This window comes from Theobroma cacao, chromosome 1, assembly GCF_053813885.1.
Source record: "Theobroma cacao isolate CCN51 chromosome 1, ASM5381388v1, whole genome shotgun sequence".
In the NCBI taxonomy this organism is placed as follows: Eukaryota; Viridiplantae; Streptophyta; class Magnoliopsida; order Malvales; family Malvaceae; genus Theobroma; species Theobroma cacao.
The window spans coordinates 39630592-39651966 of record NC_142639.1 but is presented as its reverse complement, the minus strand read 5'-3'; the positions used below and the strand labels follow the sequence as shown (position 1 = coordinate 39651966).

Below are 21375 nucleotides of genomic sequence, written 5' to 3'. Positions count from 1 at the left end.
AATCGGAAGGTTGGCTCTTAATAAAGGATTAAACAATTAAATTTTGAGATCAAGTCCATATGTTATCAACCAATAAAAAATTGACCCCACCATCTCTTTCCCTAGATCTTTGTTAATTCCAATTCAATGAAGTTGTTGAAAAATAGTGTATTTTTTAAAGTTCAAACATCTTTTATTGTCAAGATACATAAAAAGTAAATGCTTTGTATATGAAAATCAACTATGAGCTTATTGTAAGTAAAGAAAACTGAGTGGTCTCGCGCGCGCACAAGATTGGATCAAATCTTTAAAAATTTCAGATTCCCCTGAATGTACACGTGGACTGTGTCCAAGTAACTTTTTGTACCTTGACTCTATAAATACAGTCTTACACCTTCACTCACAACACATATCAAAGCTTTTCTTTTCTTAAGCTTTATCTGACTAATTTTCTCTACCTCCTTTTTTCTCTTAAGCTTTCTTTACCTTCTCTCTTTTTTAGTTGGGTTTTCTCTTTTCTACTGTTCCTGTTATCTCTTAATAATTTATACAAACTATAAAGAAGGATCTGTAACCACTATAATCTTTTTACACCAAATTTTATATTCCGAAAAGATAAAAATTATCCTTAAGAACAATAATAATACGTCTCATATCAATTACTGTGTTTACTTATTTTATTTTCCTTTGTTGCTAATTTTTCTAACAAAGATTTCTTTTGATATATTATAAAAACGACGTTTGTCACTTTTCTCTTCCTCTGCAAGCATCAAACAAATAGGGAAGATGATATTTTTATCCTTGAGCGAAGCTTGCCAAGATGGATGGACTGCGCCCATCTGAACACGATCTTGAATTGAGTGAGTCTTGTTTGCAATGCATCTTAAAATATCGCCTACAATATTAGCCCAATTTGGAGAATTCGCCCCCTCTGCTAATTCTTCTTCCATCGACATGGAGTAGAAAAGAACAGGATCCAGCAAGCAGCAAGTTTGATTTTCCTTTTGTTTGTTTGATAAAAATGAATTGCAGTTTCAGCTGAGACTCTTTGTACAAGCAGAAAAGCCTCCAAATTTTCCTAATCCTCGTACAACACAATATCTAAACTATCAGACTCTGGACAAATTAAATAATGCTTCAATAAGACACGAACATAAAAAAGAGTTTATGTTTCACATTAAATGATTTGGACCACTGTATCTTATGATTTGTCATAATTAACGATTGATCTGGCAAGAAAGAGAAAACAGAGTCCAAAGAGCAAGCATCAACTGAAGAAATCTTTATGTGGGTTCTCCTCTGTCAGCTGATTGAACTGACGCTTCCTTCTATCGGCTATTGCCCCATGCATACAAATTCGTTAGGTGGCTTTTTCCAACACACCAAAAGCAGCAAACACGTAGGTTCTTATTTCTAACTTCCAGAGTCCAGACCAGAAGATGGGTCTTTCTATTTCTCCTCATCAATGGCGGAAGTAACGAAGAGGTAGTAATTTTTTACTTCCAATATGTGCTGTCTCCACGCTTTCAGGGTTATGTAGCACCGAAAACCTTCGTTCTCTTTCTAATTCTGAGATATGCAGTGGTTACTGGTGCAAATAAGGGAACTGGAGTGGAAATTAATACGCAGACAGCTACCTTCAAAAGGAAACATGGTGTTTTTAACTGCTAGAGATGAAAAGGGGGTCTTGGAGCTGTTGAAAAGCTGAAACAGTGTGGCCTGTCTGATAATGTAGTTTTTCATCAACTTGATGTTGTAGACCCTGCTTGTATTGCTTCTCTGGTGGAATTCATCTACACACAATTTGGGAAGCTTGACAGTTTGGTATTACTCCAGTTACCCTCTTTTGTTTCTTAATATATATCTCTTAAGCCTTTTCTCTGCATATCTTTTTCTTTCTTCTTGGTATTATTCTGAAGGAAAAGCCCTCCTCTCTGTATATATTGACCAGGATCCCTCACTTGGCAGCCTACTTAACTAAGTAGATCCTATTTTCAAGATAGCAAAACAATCTCACTAGAAACCATTAGGGAAATTCTAATTTCTGAGTTAAAAAGGTTTAAATCACTATTATTTGCATGTAAACCTTTTCGAGATTCCCTTCTGTAATCAGAGCCCTGACAGAAAACATGAGACGCTGTAGCGTAAGAGGCACCCTAATCAATAAGCTGCAGCCATGGAGTGGATTCTGTCATACAGGCGATGAATCAGTGTTGACCTTGACATTTGAGGCTCCCTTTCCAGAACTGCAATTACATCCTTAACAGAAATAGTTCGAGCCCCAAATTTTCTAATTGCTCCTGTTGAAAGAAAGTAGGGTCAAAAAGCAAATACAGGGAACAAGTTAGATGGGACTGTGATTATTTTTGAGAAGGGAACAAACCTCAAGCCGAGAAAATGATCCTCACGGCGTATAACAATTTGGGCATTCAAAGAATTAATTCCTTAGTAAAAACTAGCTTAGTTTCCATTGAGGCAATTTTAGAAACGAATACTTGCCTTTCTCAAATGTCAAATATGAGTTTAACACACTAATTACGTAATACATCTTATAGTATATGCGGGTGACTCGTAATATCAGCTTTACTACCATATATTGTCACTATGATTCTATAATATGTTCATTTTCATGTGAATACATAATTCTGGCAGCTTTCAACATGTATGATTAACACTTCAACATAAGAGGAATCGAAATTGCTAAGTCATAAACGCCGGCTAGTTTGAGTGTCCATCTAAAGTGACCATTGAAAATTGGAAATAGATAAATCTTATACCATTTTAACCAGCAAAATACGCCCAACGATTGACTACAGATCAGGCTGTGAATCAAGCTTACCAGATGCAAGAGGACTGACAAGGCCTCCCTTTTCTGCTTCTTTCTCACGTTTCTGGCGGGCTTGTTCAGCCATAAGTTGCCATTTTGACAACACGTCATCTCCCCCAACAGCAGCACGTGCAGCAACATTTGCAGCATTGGTCCTCATCTTGCCATCATCCTCCTTGTTCATCTGGATGGCACCAAAGAATTTAAAACTTCCTTATGTGCAGCGAACAGACGATGCTTAGCAAAATTACTCATCATGAATACCTTTAGTGATTTTACTTGACCTTCATTTTTCTCCTTATTGCCATCAACTCGAGGGCCTTCAGGCTGCATCCATAAAAGTTGAATACATTGAATATATGGCATACATGCACATTGCACAACGAAGCATTATACATGTCTATTTGTGTGTGCATCGTGGATTCTTCTCTGCATTATGGTATTATATCATAAGATGCGGACAGCACCCACTTCATCAAGTTTTTGGAGCTTTTCCACTTCAACCTGCTTTTTCTCCCATTCTTCCTTGGCCTTGCAGTTCAATCTAATGATTTGTTGCCGAACATCTGACGTAATAAGCTTCAGGTGCATAGGCTTCTCAGCATCAGCCCGCTACATAGATACATTTGAAATCAGAAAGACCTTTTGAAAGAGCATTACAAGTTAATAGAGAGGAATCGAGGCTCACCTGTTTAGAATGTCTTATTAAATTGCATATGAGTCCACGCATTCGTTCCTCGACACTCTGACAATATAATTATGTAAGAAAATGTATAGATTCATTACTAACAAAAGGACCAAGTAACTAGCATTTCACCAAGGACAAGCACCGCTCGGCATCATTGCTTATATTCTTCAAACCTAGTTTGGCCGCTGTCAACAGAAGACGCAGAAAACGAGATATCAGCAAAAAGTTTAACGTTGCTTTTACGAAAAGCAGAATGTTTGCACATGGAAATTCAGGATCTTATGAATCAACAGGATGGGGTATAAAGAGTATTAACTAATTTCAGCCAATTTCTTCTGCAAAGGAACTTTCAACAAAATCCCTCTTTCTTCTTCTTCATGCACAATCAATCTATATGCTTCAGAAATTCGAAAGTCCTTCTTGGGGCCAGACAATAGTCGCTCCTCCTCTTCCTATTTTTTAGTAGAATGTCAGAATTCTGTGAACTTCCCTATTTGGGAATTTGACTTTTTTTCTTTTAAATGCAAGTAGATAGAAATTTGATCGGCAGAGTTGCAGAGATGACCATAAAATATCATACCTGGAGATTGACTCCACTGACAGCAGTGACATCATTTAGTTGATCAATACTCTGGTCAGAAAAGGTCCCGGATACCTTTTGCTTTTTACTGTGGGGAATCCCATCAAATATGCATGAAAAATAATGTACCAAATGGTTAATATCAAGGATGAATAAAGTAACTTTTAATTGACCATTGATAATCATTCTCAGGAGTCAGGATATCATAAAACAACAGAAGGATTTGTTTAACCTTGGCAGAGGTGGTGATGGACCAGGAGCTTCAGGTGGTTTCTTCTGGCCTACATCAGGTTTTTTTTCTGGTGTTCTTGCGTTGACACTAGCTGGAGAGGTAACTGATGGATTCTGAGAGCTCAACTTGTAAACATAGAATGGTTAAGAAATATTGTTAATAAAACTTAAGGAACCATTCATCAAGACATTAAAACTACAAAAGCAGAGACTAAAGTAAGATTACTGGAGCATTATATTCCAGCTGTGACGACAAGGAAGGAGAGACTGAATTAATGGGCGTCATATTAGTCGTTGTGGTGAAGCCAAAACTAGCCAGCTGCTTCTCTAAAGTTTTTTCCTTTGAAGTTGCTGGAATTGCATTTCCTTGAACAACCTGTGCAATAGACGGTCCCTGGGGCGTATATAAATGTGACTTTTGCTGCAGCTCAGCACCATGACCAACAGATTGCTGCTTTATATCTGTCACGGATAACAAAGGGCCAGATTTCAGCTCGTTACTTGCTGAAACTTGACAAGGAACTGGATTGCTTGAAATGTGACTAAGTGAACCACCCTGAAATCTAGTTGGGTCACTCATAGAGTTTTGCCTCTCAAACATTGGTCCACTCATCATATCCATGGCCCGGGTTGACCCTCCTACAAGATTTGATCCCATGCTTTGATGATGAGTAAGTTGCCTCCTTTGTGAATCATGAGGTTGTGACTTCAAAAAGGATCCTGAAGTATTAACGTCTGGCTGAGAATAGGAAGCCAACTGTTGTTGCTGCTGCTGCTGCTTGTTAAGTCCTTGCCCATAAATTGGAGAGTGATCTCTCCCTTGATTCACAGCGCTTGAACTAGAGCAAGGTATTTGGCTTCTTAGTACTCCAAGGCGAGGATATGATTGGCGATCCATCTCTCGAGAATTTTGAGTATCATTTCCAATTGAGGGATAACTTGGATTGTTCAGCATGGAAACTCCTAGAGAGGTTGCATGAGATGAATTGCCAGGGAAGTTGGGGCTTTTCTTTGGCAGCTGACCAATTGAAAGAGGACCAGCAAACCGTGGGATACCAGCAGTAAAAGATGGCATCCTCGGAAGGTTTTGTAGTGCAAAGGTCGGGGATGGTGATAGGAATGTATTGGAACTCATCTGAAAGTATGGATTTGTTTTTTATCTTGATCTACTAAGCATAAAATTTATCATAATAACAGCACATCTATGCTTACTTGAGATTGCAGCTGGTTATAAGCCAACTTCAGCTTCTCATTTCCGACAATATCTCTCATGTGCCGATCGAATGCCTCATTCGTAATTTCATTTCTCTTAAAGAAAAAAAAATAGTAAAAAAGAAATCAGGAAAATACAAATTTCATCCAGTATATTGCATGACTTGTTTAAGTAAACATGGGAATTCATAACAAAAGTTTGATGTCCAAGACCACCTGCATTTTATCATGTAGGATGGAAAGCTGCATGGCTTTGTCCTTATTAAGTTGGGGCAGTAAAGTAAGCATCAAAACACCAAATGGTACTTCTTTTCCACCTCTGGTCTGTTGGTTACCCATCCTCTCTAATCTTAAACCTTGTGATTCACTGCCTGATTCACGTGCTGGGGTAGCATTCCTTTGAGAACTCTGCGTCCCAGTCATTTGAAAAACCTGACCAGCAATTTGTTCTGCATCTTGGGATTCTTTCTGTTGTCTTGGCAGTCGATTGGTTTCTTCGAGGACGTCATTTGGCTGCTGTTGCGAAATCCCACGAATGAATCCACGAGGCTCTTGCTCTATTACTGGAAAACTCTGCTCTGGCTGCAGGGCACTTTGAGGTTGAGGAGCTTGTTGACTATAAAAGTTGATGGTTCTTCCATCTACGCTACCGGTTTGATCGATTCCTTGAGACAAAACTGCTCTAATTTTAAAATGTTGACATCAAAAACATTCATGAATTTCCCAGGAGAGAGAGAGAGAGAGAGACTGTGCCAATACTAACAAAGAAAAAGTCCAAAAAAAAAAAAAAAGAAAGAAAAAGAAAAAGAAAAGAATGTTCTTGAGCTCAAAGTTTCTTCTATATAATCTTTCCTTTCTACATTCCTAAAATCTTCCCTTTCTTTAATATATCAATGAAAAACAAGGGAAAAAAACATCTTTCATGTACATTGCAAAAAGAACGATAAAAAGTTGAGAATGATTACCGGTATTTGAATCAAACGGCTGAGAAGTGGAGGTATCGCCTTCTAAAACACGCTGCAAGGCAGCCTGTAATGCCTCCAAAGCAGATTCGGAATGCGTTGTCTCGTCCTTTAATCATTAGTTCATCAAAACCAAAATTAGAGTTCGAAAGAAAACAAAAAAAAAAAACTCAATTCATTGGCAATCCCCATAGATATTTCGTAGAGGAATGATCAAAGAAAAGAAAAGAAACCTCGTCTTCTTCGAGTAGCTTTAACAAGGAAGGGTCCATTACAAAGCCTGTCACTGTCTTTGCCTCAGCAGCGGGTGATCGAGCAGGTTTCCGACCGAGGAGCAATCTCGGGGATAGTTTCTTGAGTAGATTAACGGAATATTAGCAGACAATATAACAAGAAAGGGTGGCGAGCAAATTCTTTCGCAAATGTTGAAAAAGGGTGAAGCTTGGTTTGCAGTGCATGGAGATGGTGGACTGGAGGACGCAGGGAAAGCTTTCTGTTACAAGTACTACTTCACGTTTACATACATACATACATACATATATACACACACACACACAGCTGACCTAATGTTTTTAATTGCTGCCTGACTTTCGAATTTTCTTTGTTTCTTTCTTGTCTTTGTAGCGGCTGGCCCAGTTAGAAAAGTGGACAGGGTTGATGGGCCTATTCTGTCTATGGGTAATTTAGGAACTGCATTTTCACTTTATAATTGGATACTTCGGTATTATTCGATTTGATTAAAAAAAATTACCCATCACGACTTTGGATAATAGTTTTAAAATATCAAGTCGATTATAAATAATTATTTTTAATATTGAACTTTAATTTTATATTTATTATTTTTTGTTTATAATTTTTTTATAATTAATATTTACTAACTTTAACTTTTTATTCTAATTTTCATTACTAATAGACAAAAAATTTATTTAAAAAAAATTAATAAGATATTTAATAAGTACTACTATTTAACAGTAGTGTGTATGATATTCCAATACAAGCTTGAGTAGTAATTTCATAATTTAAGAAAATAATTATAGAATTTGAGCACATATCTATTTTTTTACCTTATAAAATATGTGATTAAGAGCTTAACTAAGCCGTACGATTGACTTGTCTTTGGTTGTTGTATAGGCCTGATGAAAGTAGCTTTCGAGACGATTCGCAAAAGAAGTGTTGCTGACATTTGCAGCGCAGAATTGCTGGCCACCTTCTGTGATAATATCCTCAGGAAGGGTGGAAATAAGAAAGCGGTGGAGGAAACATAGGAGAAGGTGGTCCAGCTTCTCAACTATGTCAATGACTTGGACCTTTTGGCAGAGTTCTACAGGTAAAATAACTAGTATTGGTCTTCAGTTCTATATTAGGTATCAGTTTTGCATCAGTTTTTTTGAGGTTCATGAGTTAGAAATGTGGTCCTTATTTCATTATGATCCGTCCCATTGTTCTGGCAGGAAGAAGCTTGTCAAGCTTGGACTGTTTGGTGCCCTATTCTTCAATGGTGGAATCTATCATGGGCTGCCCTTCGCTCCTTAGCCTCACATATTCAGAGCTGGTCACAATGCTGTCACTAGAACTCAGCCTTGAAACGTTGGATGGTTGTGTGTTGTGCAAGTCTATGATCCCTATGGTTGGCCAGAAACGAATCTGTATTTAACAGAAAAGTTTGGGACAGTAAGGAAATTTTCTTCCTTATTCGTACGAGATCTGCTTTCTGGTTGCGTGCATGTGACGGTATGGACTCGGTGAATGAAGTTGGATGGTGGACTGAGCCATGGAAAGTAGGGGTCCATCGCACCCCACTCCACCATCGCCTTAACATACATTGGTGCCCACTGCCGGAGTAGACTTTGAAATTTAATGTCGACGGTTTTGCCAGAGGAGAACCGGGCCAGCAGGATGTGGAGGGGCTCTTCGAGACTCAGAGGGATTTCTTGTTGGGGTGTTCTTTGATCCTCTTGGAGTTCAGGATTCTAATTTTGCCGATATCATGACAATCAAGCATGCTCTCCACCTCTTTCATTATCCCCTTACAAAAAGATTCTCTCATTTTGCAGTTCCAAGGAAGTGTCTTTCCAACACTCTTAGAGAAGGAAACTCTTTTGCCGATACTCTTACGAAATATGGAGTTGATGAAGAGTCTATGTTCTCTACATGGTGGTAGTTTGCCTCTGTTTTCTTCTGTTGCATTTATGGCCCGCCCTTCTCCTCACATGAAGGTGGTTTGCATTATATGATTTTTCCAGCCTGTACATTTGATGTCATAGAGTCTATAGGTTGAACTGCGTTTTGTGTTCATGATTATTGTTCTGATTTTTAAAATTATCTGAACTGATAGTTTAGAGCTGATATCCTTGAGTTTGTGTCTCTATGTCTGATATTCAAGGCTTGTACTGCCTGTTTGCATTTTGTAAATAATGTCAAGGTGACTTATGATCTGAACAAGCAGACAAACTCTGGTCTTGCTTTGCCCTTTTGTTCTTCCTGGATTCTTCCAGGTTCTCCCTTTTGGGATGATTAATAGAATATCTATTCTGATTGAGTAAGAAAAAGTTATGGAGATAGTTTTGAAAGGAGTATCCTTACAAAGATGGGGAGGCAATGTGACAGGCAGCTATCTTTGGTTCTCCCAGGTTACAGATACAACAATGGCGAAGGAGAATCAGACCAGCTTTGGGGAATATCTTGCCAGAAACCCAGCTTTAAATCCTGGAATTGATCTATCAGTTTCTTTTCTTACTGCAGGATTCTGGCCATGTTATAAAGGGTTTGATCTCAATCTCCCAGCTGAGATGGTACAATTCTTCTTCTGCAAATTTTAGTTAAAAAAAGCTTTGATTTGTACATCTAAAGCAAATTTCATGATGAGAATCATAACATATACTCAATTCTTTGCTTCAGGTCAAGTGCATAGAAGGTTTCGAACAATTTTACCAAAGAAAACTAACATGGGTTTATTCATTGGGAACCTGCTACCTTACTGCCAAGTTTGAGCACAAGACTATGGAATTGATTGTTGCAATCACAGGTAATTCATAGCGCGGTTATAACTTTATGCCTGTTGAAAATTTTAACCAAATGGGACTATAATTTATTCTGTTTTACAGGCTGCTCCACTCATGCTTCTTAACGATTCGGATACATTCAGCTATTCTGAAATCAAGACCTAGTTTAACATGGAAGATGATGACCTGGTTAGGTTGCTCCATTCTCTTCCATGCGCCAAGTACAAGATTCTTGGTAAGGAGCCAAAAACAAAGCATATCTCTAAGACTGACAGCTTTCAGTTCAATCTAAGTTGACAGACAAAATTGAGGAGAATTAAGGTATTGTTCTCTTCATAATCTCTTTGTTTCTATTTTTTTGGTTTTCCATTGAAGACGATGAGAAATGGAATGGTCCAACTGTAGATTCCATTGCCGCAAACGGAAGAAAGAAAGCTAGATACTGAAGATGTTGTTGGCAAAGATAGAAGTGTGGGCCGTCAGCACAGCAATTTTGCGTATACTGCAGGGGTTTGGGATACCAGCAGCTAATAACAGAGTGTGTTGAGCAATTGAGTAACATGTTCAAGCCTTGATATAAAGACAATCAAGAAGCGGACGTGAAGATTTGGTCACCCTATAGTTTCTGTAAAGCGAGAGGATTCTAGTATCTTCGAGTACTAGGCCTAGTTCAGAGTCTGCTCCTGTTTTGTCACCCTTTTATTTTAGAGTTTCTGTATTGAAAAAACAAAATGGTGCATGTCATATACTTAATATACTTTTGTGGAGGAAACACCCAGAATACAATCAGCCAACAGTTTCCACATGTGAAAGGTTTACTCCACCCTGCATGTTTATGAGACATCCTAAAGAAATTCTTGTCTGCAAAAGTAAAGCCTCTCATTAAATCAAACGTCGGAAGGCCACATTTTGATGTACCTTACCTATATAATTGATATACATTATATCTAGAAATACAGGATTCAGCTAAGTGAAGAGTTTAGAGTATAGAACCAGATGAAATTTTCATTGTCTTGGTAATGCAGAGCACCAAAAACAACCAACGCAAGCCCTACCTTTATTTCTGTATCAAAACCCCAAAAAAGAATTCTGAGAAAATATACAGTGAAAAACTCAGGGAGAAGCACTCAAAGCTGTATACATGGTAGCCTCTATTAGATGATTTTTGTATGATATACACAAGGCACAAAAAGGACAGCAGTGTATTGACAAGCTATGCTATAAGCTGCCAGGTCCTATGAAGATCATATCTACACCACACATACATACATATATACATACATACACATCTGACCGCTACATCTTGTTAGCAAGTTAACCTGCTGGATCTTTTTCCTGCAACTGGGCATTCATACATTGGAATGAGGAATGAGCTGACAAGAAAAAGAAGAGGGTATGCACCGTTTCCAAAACACTGAAGTGCCTTATTATGCTGTTGGAACAGCGCTTGCTGATTTACGAGTGTGAATGTCCTTGTAAGAGCTACCAAGTTTAACACGCTCAGACTCTGCGTCATACGATGAAAGCAACCTTCTCTGCATTGATTTTTTTTACTAGTTAATAAAGAATGAAATCTATATTTTGACTAAATGACAAAAAATTGTGATAATTATTTATTTAAAATGTACTGACAAGAGGTGCCAGTAATAACTACATGTGCTTGGATCAAAACATCAAGTCAAACCAGGAAAGAGAAGCCAAGAAGCAGGAAACCAAATGATACTTAAGATGATGATCGTAACATATCCAAAATGAAAGTGATGATTATGATCAATTACTATAAAGTAAATGAAAGAGGAAAAATCACAAAAAATTCAAAAATCTTTTCGAATTTATCTAAAGGCGTACCAACCCTTGAATGCTGAGAACATGGTAGATGTGCAAAGTTCTAAAAAATCAAAGATGAGATTTATACAACTCAATTGAAGGTGGGAGATATTGAAAACAGTTCAGATTCAAATTTGAATGTGGTTTCCACGCTACATTTGCAGACTTCTCCATCAAAAGCAGTTACAGGGCTCAAATTTAAATCTAAAAGAATATGAAGTATTTTTAAGAGCCAACTGTGAAGATAAATGCATGATGCTGAAGAAGAGAGGAACAACTTACATGATCCTCAAACTCAGGGCTTGTCAAATTGACAGAGAGATTTCTCATCAATAACAACACCTGCAAAGAGCCCAAGAAAGCCAATTGAGTTAACCATAAGCTTTTGATTAAGAACATGACACCTCTCTTCCACACAGCCCACCCACTCTTCCAAATTAAAAGAATTAAAGAAAAAATTGCAGATTGTTAACATCATTTAAGGTGACGTACTGTTTCCAAATTTATTGGGTCCATCTGCTTCAACTTCTGCAAGTGCCCACTTGCACTGGGGTCAAAGACACTGCCAATGAAGCTGTACACCTGAGCAAAATCTGGAATAACTGCATCAAATAGAAAGCAGACTTATCACTAACAGCACAAAGGAAAGTTCAGGACATGATGATAGAAAATATGAGTATCAAGAAGATTTTTGTTCATCAGCTGTTCTTAATTCTCCAGTGCTTGACTGACAGCTATAACTCCAAGGGAAGAAATCCCATTCAAGCTTTTCTCTAGGGTGAACTAGGCAATTCAAAGGCCACAAATAACATGTCCATCTTTTATAATCTTAAATAAGAATGGTCAAAACTATAAAGAGAAGCAAGAAAATATAGAATAATCTAGTAAGTAACATCTAGAAAACATACAGCAACAGAAAGCAAATATATGAGAAGGATACATCATAAGGCAGCTAGAATTCATCATGAAAGTAACAGACACAGCATGATCATTTTCTTGCAAGTGGAAAAACATGATTTTTTGGTAACAATAACCAAACCTCAAATACATTAGACAAAAGTAAACTATATTAAGTTTGTCCAGTGTAAAGATAATAAATAAATCAAACAAATTAGAATTATCTTTCGATAACAAGCACTTAATTTAGTAAAAAGTGGCCGGTGTTAAAACTGTAATTGCTGTACATCACAGAAGAACTGCATTATAGATGCTATAATTATTGTAGATGTTAGATTAATTATTTTCAGAAATTGCACGCATCAGAAAACATGTTTCCTGCTGTTCCAGTGTTGTAGGTTAGAGATATGGCAACATGGTCCAGGGACGCCAGTATTAAGCCCAAGGTAGAAATAAAATACTAACCTCTAGATTTCTTCCCATGATCCCCTAGGTCAATTGCTTCGCCAAATGACCAAGTTCTGGGAGTGCTCTCGTTACTGCTACTATAACAAGCATTATGAGCAACAGTTGGTCCAGCCAATACTGCATCATCTGAAAATTACATGTCCATATGTTATTACTTTTGAAAAGAAGAAAAAAAAGGAGGTAAGAACAGAGCAAGAACAATTAAAACCTTTAGTCGCTTGAGACATAGCGACAGTTGGCACAGAGTTGTAACTCCAGGAAGACAAAGAAGCAGTGGCAACTGGATTTCCAAGCACTGATGATGAATCTGGTCTGAACGTATAACCAGATTCAAGCAAGGCAGCTGAAGATTGAAATGGTCCAGCAGCTTGGGATACAACAGGAGCTGCAACAGATCCACAAGTAACAGAGGTTCAAATCAAGATAAATAACTACCCAAAAAGAGATACAAATGATATCGAAATGTAGGCTATACAGACCACTTTTGGGAGCTTTTTGTGGGTATGGATGAGATGCTTTCCTTTTTGGCCGAGGGGGAGGTACATGTTCGCTTGTCCCATTTTTCTGAACCTTTAGGAAATACTTCTGCGCATGGCTACGGATCTGCCATTAAAATCCATTTAAGTATTCAGAAAAACATATTCAAAAGAACGTATAGCCTAGTATTTGTGGAATGAAATCATCAAATCTTTTAAATTACCTGGATCACTGTCTTCGACCCAACAAAAGCTTCAATCTTCTTCCAATCACGATCAAATCTAAAATGAGTAAAGTGAACAAAAATCACATCAGCACTGTGCGCCAGGAAACGTGTATCTAGAAACAAAGCAACAGACTCACTCAATGTAGAAATACCTCAGCGGCTAATTTAAATTTTATGCATTCAATTAACTTAATTTCATATAGTACTTGGAGTTAAAATCAATATCTTATTCCAGTCAACCAAAAAAGGTCATCACATAAGCATAAAATCTTCTCTGAATTTTGTCATTTAACCCGACTTAACACGAAATGGGATTGAAATTTTCAATCTTTTCTCCCTTCCCACAATATATTTCGGCAACTGCAGCTAAAATCAAAACCCGCCATATTAATGAAACATATAAACCCTAAACATTCCAAGCAAGCATCAACATTTCATATTCACCACTGACTACCAACCCCCGATTTAAAACCCTAATTCCCTGTTTTGTACCTAATAAACTAAGACAACAATAAAAAAAAAAGGGGGGGGGGGGGGGGGGGGGGGGGGGGGGAATTGACGTTGTCTCTCTCACCTCACTCAATTAAATTTTCCAACTAACCAAATAGTAGCTAATCAAACATAAAAATCCGTAAATTAAAAAAGGGAAAAGAGAGATTCATTAAAATTTAATAAATTTACTGACAATTGAAGAGCTTCGAGAAACTTATCGTGCTCCTGCTCGGTCCAGCTCTCTCTAGACTTGGTGATAGTATAAGGCTTCCGGACCTTCTTACTGGGATCCTCCGAATACGGAGCGGTATTACCGGCAGTAGACGTCGACATGGAGTTGGCAGGAGGAGGATGAGGTGGCGCCACCGTGTTGGCAGGCGGCAGAGTTTTAAGACCAGGAAGACCCATATTCATGGGATCGAAAAAGTAAAACCCTTGAGCCGGGTTGGGGTTCACGGACACCATAAGCTTGAAACTCCCAAAGAGTAAATCCTCAGTAAATAACAAAAAGAAGAAAATTAATTTTACAGGTGTTTTATTTCGGTTTCTGTCTTCGGCTTCGGTTTTTGTTTTTCCTCTTTTTTTTTTGGTTTTTCTTGTTATTTGCTCTTTAAAAAGTCAGACAAAGTAGAGAAATGAATGTGATGAAGAACTGACAATGGAGCTTTTATAGAGAGAGAGAGGGAGAGAAGTCTGTGGTGGGGGGAAGAAAATCATAAAAATGCTGGATTTTATCTCATGGGGGTAGATGGTTGTACACGTGGAGGAATTTGAGCGTTTGGATTCGTAGATAGGGACAAGTGGCAAATTTGTATGCGAGTGCGGGATATTTAAAAAATAGTTTTCCGAGTGTGGCGGTTAGGATTCTCCACCGCCTGGGGACAAATAGGTGCAGAATTTGCCGGTGCGCCCGTACAGCTGGGTTCCGTAATTTTTGACCGAAAGTCAAAATGTACTGTACTCCTAGTAAATGGAACTGATAAACTAAAAGGAATACCATTTTTCCTTTTTACTACAAGATTTTAGAAAAATAAATTTTTACTTACTGTAGATAAATACCGTCAGGTTAATCTTATCAGGTTTGAATCAGCGAAATCAGGCGTTGAATGGGCAAAGCGAATGCCACGTGTGCTACAAATGCCGTAGCAGGTAAAATTCGGATGCCACGCGTGCTGCATATGCCGTAGCTTATTAGCCTGGTCTGGACTCCACTGCATCGTGGCCTTATCGGCCACGTTTTTTAGAATATCTCTGACATTTGTTTAATTTTTGCTTAAAGCTTACACCTAGAATTCTACGAGCGAAGACGGTTTGGCTGGGCTAACAGGATTTATCAAATAATTCAATGGATTTACGCCGAGGATGTCCTTTCAATGTTGCCAATCAGACACTAACAAGTAAGTGTTTCGTGCGAACTACTTAAATCGATGCGTTTATTAATTTACGGCCAACAAAGGTTGAACTCAGTTCTGTCAAATCAGCAAACAGTTGCTCATGGCAACCAGGAAAAGGTTTTCAAAGTTTCGACTGTCGGTAGTATCATTGTCGTATTGTTTGTTTTGTTCAACACTGCCATAAATAAAGATACATCTTTAAAAAGAAAGGGAAGAAAGAAAATGAGTGCTTAATGTAGCAACAGTATTATTGCAGTGCCAAGTATTCATGGTTTCGTTGGTCTAAAGCATGGATGATTTGCAGCAAGAACGTGGTGAGAGAGTTGAAATGATGAGATTGGGGGTTCGGGGTTCATGCCTAGAGAGGACGGCGGAGTGGGGTTTGCGTCAGGTCACGTGAGTCATGAGCCAATGAGTATTTTGACAGCGAACCTGACAAATTGTGTGGGAATGGGACCGAGCAAACGTTTTTTAACCCCTTCAGGTTGAGGAGCGCTGACCACACGTTTCATGCGTATTGTCACTTTGGGTTTGGGGGTGCCCCATAACTGAACTCGATTTTCCTCATCACAACACATTTAAACGCCTCACGGCCTCAGGCAACCAACCATCCATGTTGTAGCCCAGCCCAACCTAACTCCTTTCATTTTCAATGAGTGGATGGCCACCAATTCAAATCTTGATTGTATACCAAAATGCCGACTGTTCCATTGATTTATAAGAAGCAAAAAGGCAGTTCATCTCGAGTAAAAAAGAAGGAAACCTCTCGCGTAAAGTACATTCATTACATCATTAGGCTCAACAAGCCACAAGAGAAAAGGTGTGCAATCCTGATGATGCTTCCAAAAACCCAAAAAAAAAAAAAAACAGGAGTAAAAAGAATGCTTTACAGAATGTTTTGGCAAATACAAACTCAGAAAGAGTTAAGAAAAAAACAAAGTAGGCAAGAAAAAGTTAGCCCCCTAAATCTGCTCACAAACTAATCCAGCCAGCGAGTAACGCCATCATCCTCCCCTACAGCTGCCAGAATCTCGACATGTACATCCAAAATGGCCTGCCATTTGAAGTAATGGAAGCAAATCAAAAAAGAGAGAACATGACAGATTGAAGTAAAAAAAAGGAAGAACAATCTATGGAGAGACACAGCTATCCCAGGGATTACGGTAGTCATATACTATATAGTCAGTATACAAATGCTCAGCCAGTTACAAATCTTCCGGGACTTAAAACCTTACTACCCAGGAGGATTCATAATTGCCAGCCAATATGTAGCTCACAGCACAAAATGATCGAGGATGACAGAAGTGAAGGGAACTTACTGAAGGATTTCTACAGTTGACCAGTCTACATTCCTCCAAAGGACCTTGCAATGTCCAACTCTCCCAAACATCAAAGCTGTGACTAGCAAACACAAATTCCATTCTTCTATTAATCTGCCATGACAAGACAAAACATTAGAGCCTGACATCATCCCACAATCCCGAAGCAGAAACTTCAAATGAATTAGAACAATGAAACAGAAAAAAATTTCTCAATGCACAAACTGCCTCATACTAGCATTATTTTTTTGTAAGCAAACCTACTCCTCAAGAATGCAAGAAACTTTTTAGACACATTGTGAATGAAAATCTGCTATTCTTTTTTTCTTGAAATGTCTATTTACTTTACCTAAGTTACAGCCTTGGATCTAGCAACTTCAATGCCTCTAAAAGAAACCCTAGCAGCAAAAAAATGTGCTCTATTGGGACCAAAAATAAAGCCACCAAGCCGAGTATGTCATAGGAATTGCATGATTCTCATGATAAACTAACAATAACTACTTCCTCATTTAAAGTAACAAAGTTAATCATTTTACTCAAAGCTTTAACAAAAAACAGCAGCAAATTAGAGAATTTCAAAAAAAAAAAAGGTTAATGTGCACTGTTTATTAAAAAACTTACCCTAACCAGCTATTTAACTAAAATCTTTAGAACAAATTCATAGCAAGGCTTCTTGAGCTAAGAAACGATCAAAAGATATACAAGATTTTCAGTTAAGCCATGCTTAAAAAGCACTCCCTAGTAATTTGTAAAACTTGGAAGTTACCTGCAACAACTTCCCACCAGCAGCAAAGGAACGCAGACCAATAGTGTCCTGAAAAAGTGCATAAAAAAATTTCAACTACACTTAGTCAAAGGACAAGAATTATAGTTAATTAATTCAAACTACGCCCACCATGATAATTTTAAGCGAAGGCAGAAACTAAGGACCAACAGCAAAAGACACAAGATCCTGCCAACTAACCTTGCTTCTATAGACAACAAGGAACTGTGCTGCAGGATCTCTTTTGGTTACATTTGACATGGTGTCTAGGAACCAACCACCGCCTTTAACTCTTTGCCTGGACACATGGAGTGCAGTGCGATCTCTTGCATACAAAGCTATAACATATCCATCCTTCAGTGTATCAGCAGATAGTCCACTTACTTTCTTGCTAGCTTTAAGAAGCTGGTCGGAAGTTGACCCTTGCATTAATTCTATAGGTGTTTTCCTACTTCTTGAGTCTTCAGGAGACCGAGAACCAGAACTTAATGCTTGATCCGTGCCACTCATGGCAGTGTCATCTTCTCTTTGCAAAGTACTTTCTTTCTCCAATATTAAGGGTTCATCTGGTTTTTGTAGGGTTTTTTGACGAGCATGCCTCTTTTTGGCCTTTTTACCTGATCTGCCACGTCTTGTGTCTGATTTAGTGGCAGTGTTATTAGACAAACCTGAACCCTGATTCTGATTAGGATACTCCTTAGATTGATTGGTATCCTTCTTAAGGGAGCTTTCAGGACTTGGTTGAATATCATCAGTCAATTGTTCACTAGTAGATCCCTGCAAAGCACTTTCCTTGTCTTGTCTACTAAACTGTCCTCTTTCATCAACTATTTCACTTTCTTCCTCATCCCCGTCAGAAATGGCATCCTTTGGAATAACCCCATCAAAGAAGTATGTCTGCAACATAGAGATAGCCTTCTCCCTTATCTCCATCCACACTTCTTCACTATAATCTGCACTACGTGGAAGTATCAATACATTGGGCATCTCCTTCACCTGAACCAAAGATGTTGTAAGAATTTAATTAGCTACATCTTCAATAATCTTAGTTATGCAATATGAAATGGCAATATTCATCCCCCAGCCAATTAACTACTTCCTCAATCAAAATCAACTCTTTCTATCAAAAAACTGGTAAATACTCTTTTATGTTAGTGGAAGATAGGAAGATGAGGAATGAGAGAAAGCAGCGCAGAATTAGAAGATTCAAGCTAAGCAATCTCTTCCCCCACCCTTCCATTCTCAATTGTCACTACACCCTAGTATATGCTTGGAATTTGCATGTATTAGAACAGAACTCTACCAAAAAGGAAAATTATGGCGAATGGCATGAATCTGGTACGTAGTGGAATGGAAATAAGATGCTATTGGAAGAGCAGTAGAACCTATTGCAAAGCTGACCTCATTTAATTAGCATTTACTGACCTTTTAATCTGACTACAAACCAAGAGACTTTTCAGCAGTTTCAAAGCAAGAAAATGAACCACTTCCTTACAGGCACACACACTTAGAAAGATTCTAGCTACCTTCCTAAGAAAACAGCATAGCACAACAACATCGGAACTCATAGACTAAGAACTTTTATCATACCCACGCTTCCATCCACTGTGGGCCTTCAGCTCCATCCAAAGCACAACCAGCTAAGGTACCATCAATGAGAAGCTGCTTCAATGCACAATCATCCAACAGCTGACTGCTACCCGTATTCACAAGAAAAGCCCCTGTCAGGAAGCACCCCCAAAAAAGAAACAAATTCATACAATAGCAAAGAGGATAAATCATGATTTAAAAAGAAGAAGAAATAGGGATCTCAAAAATATGAAAGCAAATATACCAGGTTTTACATGCTGCAAACATTCAGCATTGATAATCTGAACAGTTTCGTTCGTTAAAGCACAATGAAGCGATATAAGGTCACTTGCAGCTAGTAAATCATTAAGAGTATCCATTCTACGGGCAGCTGATGGGAAAGTTATAGAGGAACTACTTACTTTTCCATTTTCCTGAGCAAACATGATTCAGGGAGAAAATTATTCCAACAGAAAATCAACCTCACAGATCAATGCTGAAATATATAAATAACTCATACAAGCTAAAGGTGTCCATGGATAACCTTGAATTTATAGGTATATATATATATATATATATATATACACCATTAAAACCTTAGTAATGCTCGTTTTCAATTTAAATACAATTTGAAATGGTAGATCCATTATTATTTTCCAAATTACCAAATAAGGCATAACCGAATATAACTTTAAAATCTTTAGATCCAGCTCAAGATGCATATTGCAATTAAGTTATAATGTGCTTAACTCTTCCAAGGTTGACAGTTCAATTAACTTTGCCTAGACCATCTCAGATAGTGTGCATTTTGAGTTGTACTCCCAATGAGAAATTCTATAACAATTTTCACAAAGTTGCTGCCGGAGTAGCTAAACCAACAAGGCATTAGTTCTTTCTAAATCTCCTAAATAAGCAAGCACTAAAATGCTAAGCTTTAATACAAATTCGCTAAAGTGCTACTTGGTTTTTAACCTAGTTACCAAATTTATTTGATCAATAGCAAATTCAAAAATCTTATGAACTACAGCATTTTTAACAATGTAGCAGATTTCTAGTTGTTAAACTACAATTAGTGAACAAAAAGGAGGTAAATTTGCTGTAACTTTTTACCTCTATAACATCGAAATAAAGCACACTCATTTTGAAAGCTAAGCTTCTGGATGCCAGAGACCGAGCCGACGCAGATCTACCAACAATTCCCAACACTAGTCCTCGACACCGCCTCATTCCCCGACAAAGTGGCTGAACCGAGCCGAGCCAGCCGGAAGCCGAAAGCGAGTGGCGAGAGAGCAAGTGCGTGCGACGGAGCAAGCCAAGAAACAGCGCCATGACAGTGTCGGCGATCTCCTCAGCTCGCGAGGCATCAACATGGACAAGACGGAGTCCGAGGTCAGCGGCTAAGGCGGAGTCGACAGCGCGGTCGGAGGAGCCGAGGCAGAGGATGAGCTGGTAAGGACAGAGTCGACGCTGGGCAGCTCGAGGGAGGTAGGCGAGGGAGTGGAGGAGGACGGCTGCGGCCGCCTCGATCTTCCCCTCGCCTAAGCGACTGAGAGGAACGTGCTCGACGAGTGCGACGCCGGCTAAGGATTCTTGTTCGAGGACGCAATCTTCGATGCAGTTGAGGGAGACGGCCAAAGGGAGAGGCGTAGGATTGTTACGGTGAGGCATTGCGGCAGAGGATCTGAGTCTAGACGACGTCTTTGTGGTGGTGGTAGTGTTCATCGTCGAATCCCGCGCTGTTGGCTCGAGGAATGAGGGGGGCAAAGAGTTTTTGGTGGTAGTTACAGGTTAGGGTTCATGGATGTAATTTTGGGCATTTTCGGGGCATGAAGTTTGGTGAAGGGGATCCTAAGGGAAACTGCAAAGACATCTATGATTATAGATTCTGCTGATACATTGCTGTTTGTAGCTCCTCAGCTTCGGGAGGCGTTCAAAGTCATGAAATGTGTGTCCCCGTAGCTCTCAACTCAACTCAACTCACTTCGAGATGACGTTATGAATTTTGCAAATTCCAGTTATGTCCCAATTTTGGCAATTAGCGGCGTGCCCCGCGACGATTTGAACATGCATGACAATTTGGCAAGGGCATGGGATTTTTGAAGGGGTCAATCACATACACATGATCCTAAGACATGATTTCTGCTTTCCTCTGTTTCTCTACCAGGAACCAAAGTTCGTGGATGTCCGAACTCCATCCATGCAGGGGGCTTCTAACTTCCTATCAACCACCATATCTGAGATAATACCAGGGTTTTCCCGTAATCATCATGGAAGATACTGAATTCTTATTTGCTTATGGAGTTTAGGAAGGAATTTCTATGTTCTTTTGTGTATTTTATCATATCAGCAGCCAAACTAAGCAATAAGTTAAAATTGGCAGCACATACCCATGAGATTAGCTAACAGCGAGTCTCCAAGACTCACCAAACAACTTCTTGAGCGCACAAGTGATACATCCAACA

The 21375-nt window shown here is 38.7% G+C and overlaps 4 protein-coding genes across 4 annotated transcripts; 1 reads left to right on the top strand and 3 right to left on the bottom strand.

The window, feature by feature from the left end:
- Window positions 1-2139: 2139 nt before the first annotated feature.
- On the bottom strand, window positions 2140-6751 carry LOC18614084 (transcription initiation factor TFIID subunit 4b-like). Its single transcript, XM_088802875.1, has 14 exons — window positions 6713-6751; window positions 6483-6588; window positions 5734-6197; window positions 5518-5613; window positions 4532-5440; window positions 4307-4431; window positions 4075-4162; window positions 3811-3946; window positions 3624-3679; window positions 3495-3551; window positions 3278-3418; window positions 3071-3133; window positions 2819-2990; window positions 2140-2279 (listed from the first exon to the last, which is right to left on the bottom strand). The coding sequence occupies exons 1-14, from the start codon at window positions 6749-6751 to the stop codon at window positions 2140-2142; spliced, it is 2592 nt and encodes an 863-aa protein (XP_088659001.1).
- Window positions 6752-7946: 1195 nt separating this feature from the next.
- Window positions 7947-10317, top strand: LOC18614083 (cullin-1-like). Its single transcript, XM_088807409.1, has 5 exons — window positions 7947-8695; window positions 9110-9271; window positions 9378-9504; window positions 9584-9802; window positions 9887-10317. The coding sequence occupies exons 1-4, from the start codon at window positions 8480-8482 to the stop codon at window positions 9604-9606; spliced, it is 528 nt and encodes a 175-aa protein (XP_088663535.1). The 5' UTR covers window positions 7947-8479; the 3' UTR covers window positions 9607-9802; window positions 9887-10317.
- A 149-nt stretch (window positions 10318-10466) lies between these two features.
- LOC18614082 (protein REVEILLE 3-like) lies at window positions 10467-14593 on the bottom strand. Its single transcript, XM_007051652.3, has 8 exons — window positions 14062-14593; window positions 13374-13431; window positions 13153-13276; window positions 12882-13058; window positions 12671-12799; window positions 11801-11910; window positions 11591-11650; window positions 10467-11016 (listed from the first exon to the last, which is right to left on the bottom strand). The coding sequence occupies exons 1-8, from the start codon at window positions 14331-14333 to the stop codon at window positions 10909-10911; spliced, it is 1038 nt and encodes a 345-aa protein (XP_007051714.2). The 5' UTR covers window positions 14334-14593; the 3' UTR covers window positions 10467-10908.
- A 1383-nt stretch (window positions 14594-15976) lies between these two features.
- Window positions 15977-20952, bottom strand: AN (NAD(P)-binding Rossmann-fold superfamily protein). The gene is made up of 7 exons (XM_088806321.1): window positions 20024-20952; window positions 19179-19347; window positions 18935-19065; window positions 17546-18340; window positions 17348-17395; window positions 16582-16695; window positions 15977-16316 (listed from the first exon to the last, which is right to left on the bottom strand). Exons 1-7 carry the CDS (start codon window positions 20633-20635, stop codon window positions 16242-16244), a joined length of 1944 nt encoding a protein of 647 aa, XP_088662447.1. The 5' UTR covers window positions 20636-20952; the 3' UTR covers window positions 15977-16241.
- Window positions 20953-21375: the final 423 nt, after the last annotated feature.